This window comes from Platalea leucorodia (genome assembly GCF_965183815.1).
Source record: "Platalea leucorodia genome assembly, contig: HAP1_HAP1_SCAFFOLD_420, whole genome shotgun sequence".
NCBI classification, from domain to species: Eukaryota; Metazoa; Chordata; class Aves; order Pelecaniformes; family Threskiornithidae; genus Platalea; species Platalea leucorodia.
Window position 1 is genome coordinate 40,357 of NW_028121166.1, and position 9,589 is coordinate 49,945.

The 9,589-nt window shown below is 52.8% G+C and overlaps 1 protein-coding gene across 1 annotated transcript; it reads right to left on the minus strand.

Moving 5' to 3' along the window:
* Positions 1-2,132: 2,132 nt before the first annotated feature.
* On the minus strand, positions 2,133-3,092 carry LOC309604168 (olfactory receptor 14C36-like; the record flags this gene model as incomplete). The annotated part of the gene is made up of 1 exon (XM_082339080.1): positions 2,133-3,092. One exon carries the CDS (start codon positions 3,090-3,092, stop codon positions 2,133-2,135), a length of 960 nt encoding a protein of 319 aa, XP_082195206.1.
* Positions 3,093-9,589: the final 6,497 nt, after the last annotated feature.

Consider the following 9,589-nt stretch of genomic DNA (forward strand, 5'->3'; position numbering starts at 1 on the left):
TTTTAAACATTTTCTTTGCTTTGCAGCTTTCTGTTTAATTCTTTGTTTTATGTTTATTGACATTTTCTAAACATCTTTCTTTTCGGACTAGCAGCATTTAAAGAAAAGGTCATTTTGTGTCTTGCTCAGAGCTCTGTGCCCCCAAGACAGTTCCTGCCCAGGACTGTCAGCGATACCCCTCAGTCTTTGCCGAGAGAGAGTCACACTGGGGTATCGACCTCTTTTCACTGCCTGAGATGTTAGTTTAGGTGGTCACATACAGCACAGGAAAATTCCTGCCCCATAAACATTTGATCTGTGGTTATCAGAGAAGGGGCCTGACACCATAGGATCAGTTCAAGTTGGAGGGGATGTCGGGAGTCCTGCAGTCCAACCTGCCAGAAAAAAAAGGGTCAGACCAGGTTGTTCATGGCTTGATCCAGTCTGAGTCTGGAAACCTCCAAGGACGGAGTCTGCACAGCATCTCTGGGTGACCTGCTCCAACGCTTGGCTCAGCTCACACTGAAACAGACTTTCCTTATCTGCAGGCTTAATCTCTCCTCTTTCACCTTCCACCCCCTGTCTTTTGTCCTCCCGCCATGCCCCACGGTGAAAAGCCTGTCTCTCTCTTCTCCATCAAGTCCTTGTAGGTACTGGCAGGCCACAGTGAGGTCCTCTCAGCCTTCATTTCCCCAGGCTGTGCTAGCTCATCTCCCTTAGCCTCTCCTCAGGGGAAAGGTGCTCCAGTCCCTGACCATCTTGGAGGTCCTTTGCTTCAAGCAGAGGGATTCAAGCACTGAGCCCAGCAGGAGGCTGGAAATGGCCAAACAGGACAATTCACCCATAAACTTGGGGTGTGCTGCCAGTGCTGGAAATGGCCAGGGAGAAAGGCTGGGGGGTTACAAATGCCCTGGGGCACCTGCCCCAATCTCCATGGCACCAAAGGCACAGAGCAGCCTCCTCTCTCCTGTCTCTGCAAGTCTCAGCTCCCTTCCACGAGCCCTGGCTCTGCAGCACCAACCCCTGGTGTGAGTCCTCACCCTGCAAGGTCAGGCAGCTCAGCTAACTTCAGTGTCTTCCTCTCCTGAGCACTTCCCAGCCCAGCCCAGTCCCTCTCTGGCTCTCCCCATCACTTCCCGCCCCCTACCCATCTCCCCCCTGTCCAGCCCAGAAAAGCAGCCCATTCTGGGCTGACCCCATGGCAGTGCCCATTGATGGGTACTGCAGAGCTCTGCACACTCAACCCCACAGCCCCAGCCCCTCTGAAGGTCACAGAGAGTCCTGGGAGGCAGAGAGGTGTCTCAGCCTCCCCATCAGCCCCAGGGCTGAGGGCCAGCCATGGCATGAGGAGATGGAAGCCAGTGGCTGCTCCTGTCTCCAAGACATCCTTATTGTCCACTGCCAGCAAGGCCCTCTGTGCCAGCCCCTCCCCCAGGAAAAGACTCCTGGGATCCTCAGGCTGCTCCGGCTGCCCAAGCAATAGAAAAGCCTGCCCGAGCTGGTGCATTCAGAAATAGATTTCTCTTTGTCATTTATAACCCCCTGGAAGCACAGAGGTGCTTCTTTGCTCTTCTCCAGGCATCTCCCTGCCCCCAGAGAGCCTTTCACCAGGGAAGTTTGTCTGTCCTGGCCTGACGTGCCGCTCCTACCCCCTCCCCGTGCTCTCCACAGGGCCCCAGGCTGTTGGTACTGCTCTGCAGAGCGAGTGGGCTGTGGTGCCTGAAAGCCATGGGGTGATGTCCCAGGCAGATCCCTGTCGATCATTCACCATCTCCAGAGGAACTGGGCACCCACAGGTGAAGGCTCAGCCCAGGCCCATTCTCTAACACATTGCCCCATGCCCTCCTCCCCTCATCCCATGGAGAAGCCAAGCAAAGCAGCACGGCATTGTGGGGGCAATTTGTTCAGCCTGACCTCAGCTTTGGCAGAAGAGCCCAACCTCCAGGCACCAGCACTGAGGAAATCCCCTTTTATTCCAGAGATGCGACATGGGAGGCAAGCTGTACCATTGTGCCAGCCACATGTGAACAGGCCTCTGGGTCAGACAGGCTGGGTTCAGGCCTCTGGTGGAGTGGAGTGGATGCAGGCATGGACAGACACGGTTATCACAGGCAAAATGCCCAAAACACGGGTTTCTTGAGATGAATTTGAAATTACTTCTGAAGAGACACGAGCAGGTTAATGCTGCTGAAAAGAGCTGATTGAATCAGGTTCTTCAATGTGTCTTTAAGCTCCTTGTTCCTCATGCTGTAGATGAGGGGGTTCACTGCTGGAGGCACCACTGAGTACAGAACGGCCACCACCAGATCCAGCGATGGGGAGGAGATGGAGGGAGGCTTCAGGTAGGCAAACATGGCAGTGCTGATAAACAGGGAGACCACAGCCAGGTGAGGGAGGCACGTGGAAAAGGCTTTGTGCCGTCCCTGCTCAGAAGGGCTCTTCAGCACAGCCCTGAAGATGTGCACATAGGACACCACAATGAAAACAAAACACCCAAATTCCACAAAGATACTAACCACAATAGCCCAAAATTCCCTGAGGTATGCATCTAAGCAGGAGAGCTTGAGGATCTGGGGGATTTCACAGAAGAACTGGTTCACAGCATTGCCTTGGCAGAGTGGGAGTGAAAACGTACTGGCAGTGTGCAGCAGGGAATTGAGAAAGCCACTGCCCCAGGCAGCTGCTGCCATGTGGACACAAGCTCTGCTGCCCAGGAGGGTCCCATAGTGCAGGGGTTCGCAGATGGCAACGTAGCGGTTGTAGGCCATGATGGTGAGAAGAAAATATTCCCCTACCATCAAGAAGGGAAAGAAAAAGATCTGGGCAGCACATCCCTGGTAGGAGACAGCCCTGGTGTCCCAGAGGGAATTGGCCACGGCTTTGGGAACAGTGGTAGAGATGGAGCCCAGGTCGAAGAGGGTGAGGTTGAGGAGGAAGAAATACATGGGGGTGTGGAGGAGTTGTTCACAGACTACAGCGGTGATGATGAGGCCGTTGCCCAGGAGGGCAGCCAGGTAGATGCCAAGGAAGAGCCAGAAGTGCATGAGCTGCAGCTCCCGTGTGTCCGTGAATGCCAGGAGGAGGAACTCAGTGATGGAGCTGGCATTGGACATTTGCTGCCTCTGGGCACGGGGACCTGTGCAAGGAGGAAAAGTCATTGACAAGTTAGGGGAGACTTTTCTGAGCAAAACTAAAAGCCATTTCCTACAGACCCTCCCCTTGCTGCACACAAACACACATAAACACACACACATTTCCCTTTCCTAGGAGACCTTCCTTCAGCTCCATGGCTGAAGCTGTGCTTTGTGCTGGTTGAATGTGCCGTGAGGAGCTGGGCCTCTGCCCTCTGGCTGCCGAGGTGTCAGCCCCGCTGTGCAGCAGTGCGTTCATGGGAACAGTGGAAGCACGGTCCAATCCTAGTATTCAGCTTTGTCAGATGAAACCATCTCTAATGCAGAAGGGCTTGTCAGCATCTGCACTCCCAGTGCTAAGGAATGAGGAATGCAGAAGGCAGACTGAAAAGTTTTTTTGAAAAATAATTTCTCCCCTCTTCTTTGAGGATTGTTTTGGGACGTCAGAAACCCTCAGTATTTCTGTTGCACTCAGGGAGAACAGAGCAAATCCTGCAAGGCAAGAGGATTGCCTTGAGATTAGAGCAGAGTGAGGGGAGCTGGTCTGTCCCTAAGTCCGAGAGGCCCTGGCCTTGCACCTTTCTGAGACTGAGGGCGATCACACTGCTGTGTTCCTGTGAAAAGCCAGCAGACACTGCTGAGAGCACAGGGATCCAGTGCAGACCACTAAATGTCTCATCCTTTCTCAAGGCCTCAGCAGCCCACTTGTAGCCAAGGACACACAGGGCTCATTTCACCAACCCAAGAGCATTTCCTTGGCCATTGCATCTCTGTGCTTCTCCATGGGGCTTTCAGGTAACACAAAGATGCTATAGGACAGATTTGCCTTCTGGAGGGCAGCTCACAGCTTGGAAGGATACCTCAAGGAGATGCCTCAGTTTTTTCATGATGGTATCTCACTAAGGGCAAACGAGCTCATGCCCCAGCCCCACAGCCTGCATTGTCCACAGCCTCACAGATGAGAGGAAGGCTGGGACACTTGTTCCCAGGGACACAGCTGCACGAAAGGCCCCACAGGATCAGCGTGTGACTCTGCAGCTGAAACTGCCACCCCCAGAGAGCCTGACAGCAAGACCAGGATAACAAGAGCAATCACACAGACAAGTGGAGAAAGAAGGAAAAATACAGGGAGGTTCTGGCTGAGAGAGGCCAGGGCAGAGGCAGTCGGGCACTCAGACAGCGTAACCCTTCCCCAGCTGTGCACGCCACCTCCCAGACCCCAACATTGCCGGGCAGCTGCTCTCAGCCCCTGCGCTCTGCAGAGGGAACTGGGCCCGTGGCTGGAGAGCTGCACCACGGCTCTGCTGGAGCTCTGGCTGCAGAGGAGGTGGTTCATGGCTTGGAACCCCCAGCCCTGAGGGCAGAGGCTTTGGTGGGTGGGAGAAGAGGCAAGGGGGCTTGCTCAGAGGAAGGGTCTGCATTGGAGGGGATGATACGGAGGTTTCTGAATTCTCCCTCCCACAACATTGCTCTTTTAAGTAAGTTTCCTCTCATTCCCTGATCGTAACCCTGCTGCCTGGAGATTTTCCTCCTGGGAAATGATTCCCTGTGCCATGTCTTTTCCCTGTCAGCACTCACAGACCCCATGCCAACCTCTGTGCACTCCCCTTGGCCCTACAGAAACCTGCCTGTTTGCAGGGCACTGGCTGGGCACATGTTCCTGTCGGGAGGTTCAGAAGGGCAGGTCAGAACAGCCCTGATGGTGCAGCAGAAGTGATGCTGCTGCTGTCCCTAGGCAGAGGAGGGGCTGAAGGCACTTTAGGAGGCTGTTAGATGACCTACTGGCCACTCCAAGTTACAGCTCAGGAGTCTCAATGACTTGTCCAAACTTGACAGGTCCTTTTCTATTTCTCTTTCCCTTCCCCGGCCCCACCCCTGCTCCTGTTCCCTGCCCTCAGAGTAGGGCACTGAAAACACAGGCTCGGGAAATCTCTTTATAGCAAACTCTGCCTTGACCTTCCTCTTGAAACAGCCCCTTGGAAGTTTCCTGGTGGTGATCTGGAGCTGTGAGCAGCCCTGACCCACGCAGCACCCTCTCGACAACAGAAGGACCCTGCCCTGCCAGAAGTTGTTCCTTCCACCCACAGCTTCTTTCCGCAGTGCCATGGGGAGCTGCCAAGGGAGGCTGAGTGCTGACCCTGGCAGGCAGCAGAGTCCCTGCCCCGGCACACAGCCCCCTGGGGCACAGGGACCCTGCTCTGAAGGACAGCCCCGGGCACCCCTGGCTGCACACACACAGTCACCCCCTGCAGCTGTCCCTGGGAGAAGGCAGCTGTGATGCCCTGTCCCTCTGAGGGCGCAGCAGGGAAGCCCTGCTGTGCAGCACGTCCTTCTCCTCTACACTAGAGAAGCTGGGGCAGTCCTCCTGACTGTGGGATGCGCCAGCTTTTGGAGATCTTTCCACCAGCTGCAGGTACATTGCCCTTCCTGCAGGTACTTACCACATAGAGGGCTGTGAAGATTTCTCCCCCAGTGAGCTCTCAACTTCCCTTACACCCCAGACTGCCTTTAAGCTCTCCCTGCCCTGCTCCTCTCCCCTTGGTGCCTACAGGCAGTGCCCTCAGCCCTGCTGCACTTTGCAGAGCTGCTGCTCCTGGGCAGAGCTGTTTCCCATGAGCTCCCTGTGTCCCAGGAGCCTGGCCCAGCTCAGCAGCAAAGGACCAGCCCAAGGTGGCAATTTCTCTACCCCCTCTGGGCTCCCTTGATTTGTCCCTGGGGCTCCAGGGGAACCTGCTGTGAAACAGGCTGAAGGCATCACTGATGTTCCCTCCCTCAGCTGGGGAGAGACGCTTCTTTCCAGCAGTGGCATTTCCCTGCTGGGAGACAGAGTTAGGTGCAAATATCAGCTTTTCTTGGCCCATCATTAGACAGGACATGAGACAGGGCTCTCCTTTACCCCTGCTGAGGGAAGGGATGCAACTGAGGCAGGCAAGGCATCCTCTCCATGGTTTGTAGTCCTGGGGCTGGCAGGGGACTCTGCTCCCTCCCATGCACACCACCAACCCACAGGAGGTGGGATTCCTCTTGCCTCTCTTCAGGTGGGCATTAAAGACGCACCTGCGTGTGAGCTCCTTGCCTCAGCTCCCATGGTAATTAATGGTGGTGGAGGCCAGGAGTGAGCTGTTCAGGTGCAAATGTGTGGTCACAGCTGAGGTGCTAGAGGTGGTCAAAGATACATGCAAGCAATAGAGAGGGATTGAAGATAGGTGCTGGCAGATGTAGAGACAGGACAACATCAGACACTGACAGCATCTTCTTGGAGGTTCTTGGGAGTTTTCTTTGGCCAACTAAAATGACAGCTGATGCCCAAATTAAGGGCAATGGAACCTGCCCCTACTCATTCTGTTCAGGGTGGCCTATGGAGGTATTCCTATGATGGAATGGAGTCATGTGCCATAGAGAGAGCTCAGGCTCTCTCTTTCTCTTCTCCATGAGCTGTATTTACTAGGTCTCCACTCACTGTGTTGGCAGTTGCCTCATGTTCATCCTCACATTGCCTTACAGAATTCTGGGTGTCGACTCAATCTAATTTTCAAACCCAGGCCCACAGAGCAACCTGAGATGCCAGGGCTGGCAGGGACAGCACAGCACCTACAGGAAAGCAATCCCCATTCAGGGCAGGTGCATGACAGACACCCCTGACGGCATCGCAGCAAGTGGGATTTGGTGCCTGTGTGCCATTGGCTGATGCCATCAGTCAGAGGCATCAGCCATCAGATGCCATCAGAGAAGCAAGGTCTGTCCCTTCTCTACGCAATAGCTGCCTGCATTGCATGAACACAAAGCACCCCACACCGGGGTCTTTACTCCCTCCCTTGGCGATTCGATCAAGGAACAGGCCAATCATGTTAACAGCGTGCCTGGATACATCTTGTCTTCAAGGACAGCATAATCCAAGCACTGCCAGCGTTCATCTCAAAACTTAATTGAAACTCCAAAGAGAATCCAAGGGCATTAAGATGAGCTGTTGCTACTTCAGGAAGAGCTAAGGAAGAGTCAGAAATACTGTGAGACCACTGCTAAATTTAGTAAGAGTAGGTGTGGATAGATCTGAGATACTCTACATCCTCTTTCCTTCGTTAACAACAGCGATGTCTCCCTGGCCTCAGTGCTTTGAGGCAGGACGCTGGAGGAGGGCAACCAGCAGTGGATGGGGATCAAGCCAGGGGTTCCTTGAGCAAACTGCACCCTTACCAGTCCATGGGACTGGAGGGGCTGCATGCAAGGGTGCAGAGAGAGTGTTTTTCACCGCTGGTTCATTGTAATTCGAGTAAGAAAGGCAGCCAGACTCTGCGAGGTATCATTTAACATGCTGTTCATAAGCACTAACACTATGAAGAGAGAATCATGCAGATCATCTTAGGTCCCATTTAGATGGTGGGAACCCCAGGTGGTGTAGCATTGAACAGGCCTCTGACCCACATGCAGCATGCCATGCGCACCCCACCCATAGAAGCCATTCCCCTGTTTTGATCATTCAAGCTACTGGAGGCATTTATTACAAAAGAAGAACTCTTTCCATCATCTCTACAGTCTAACAGAAACGATGTTCTCCTGAGAACTCCTTGCTGCATTGTTAGACACAGGCAAGGCCACGCAGGAGGTGTAAGGGCAGTACTGAGTGGGAGCTGCCTGCAGGCTCCTCTGTGACAAAGAGTTGCTGAAGTTGTCCTGCGGCCAAAGGCTCCGTTCTGCATGGCACAGGCGTGAAGGCCAGGCTGTACATGCAGCGCAGCACAGCTCGCTGTCCAATGGTCTTCTGGTCAGGGTCACTGCTCAGGTTTCCCTGTGAGAAGTCTGCACTCCACCCAGGTGCCACAGCTGAGCTGTGGAGGAGGAGGTGGATCAGAGCCAGGAGGAGGTGGATCAGAGGCAGGAGGAGCTGGAGCCCCGTGGCTTGTCACACAACTGTGATGGTTTTGGATGAAATGAGATGTGGTGGGACAGCTTGCTCACATGGAGTTCTGCAGTGGAGGAATACAGGCTCTGCTGGAGAGACTGGCAAGGAGGATGAGGATGGGGGATGCCCCCTGTGTTCTCCTCCTGTGGAGGAAGACAACCAGCAGTGGATGGGAATCAACTCAAGGGTTACTTGAGGAAACTCAAGCGAAAAGGAGATGGGTGTTTTGAGCAGGTCCCTGAACACAAGTGTTGGTATGCCATGACACCTGAGATTCCCCTTTTGGGTCCAGAGGAGCATGATGCCCCTTGAGGTGTCCTGGAATATCTCCTGACCCAGGTGATGCTTTAGGCTGAGAAGAGAATCAAAACACCTCCTCTGACCGCAGTGATTTCACCTTCAGTGCTGACCTACAGGGCAGGTGGAGGGACTTCAGACCTTCCAGGCATGCTGCTGAAGGATGAGAGATCCAAAAGGAAGATAATGGTGGTGTATCAGTGTACATCTCGTAAATCTTTGGCCTGCTTTGTGCTTTCACCAGTTTGGGATCTGTCCCTTGACATTTTTTTGATAAAAAAATGAACTCCTCTCGCACACACTTGAAATAAGGATGAAAGAGAGCAGAAATGAATTAGGGGCAATATTGTCTAAGAGGTGTTACCATGAAATGATAACAAAGAGCTCGCAATGAGAGAAAACCATTGTTCTAAAAACTTCATGCCAAGGGCTAAATTCTGTTAAGTTATAGCTGTCTTGTCAAGTAAGAATGAAGGAGAGGAATAAAAGTAAAGAAATTAAGTATATCATCATCAAGAAGGAGAAAAGAAATGTTAGAGCATGCTACTGTTACTGTTTTTAGTGAAAATAGAAATAAGTCCATAATGTAGCCGCTAAGCCCCCCGCCAGCTGCTTGCTCACTCCCCTCTCCTGAGGGATGTCCTGGTTTCAGCTGGGGTAGCGTTAATTTCTTCCTAGTAGCTGGTACAGTGCTGTGTTTTGGATTCTAGGATGAGAATAATGTTGATAACACACTGATGTTTTTGTTGTTGCGAAGTAGTGCTTCTACTAGTCAAGGACTTTTCAGCTTCCCATGCTCTGCCCGGTGCACAGAAGCTGGGAGGGGGGCACAGCCAGGACAGCTGACCCAGACTGGCCCAAGGGCTATTCCATACCATGTGACATCATGCTCAGTATAGAAACTGGAGGGAGTTGTCTGTGGGGCAGCGATCGCTGCTCAGGGCATCGGTCGGTGGGTGGTGAGCAACTGTATAGTGTATCACTTCCTTTGGTTATTATTATTGTATTGTTATTATGATATTATTATTAATACTAATACTACTCTTCTATTTTCTTTTCCCTCAACTATTAAACTGTTCTTATCTCAACCCACGAGTTTTCTCCCTTTTACCCTTCTAAGTGTCTGCCCCATCCCATCAAGGTGGGGCGAGTGAGCGAGCAGCTGTGTGGTACATGACAGTACTTTGTGGTGCTTAAACAAGGGATCAAAGGGTTCAAGACAAAGACAGACATGATTTGAATGTGCTAGACTGAATTTGAAGGTGTTATTGGTTTTAGCTGT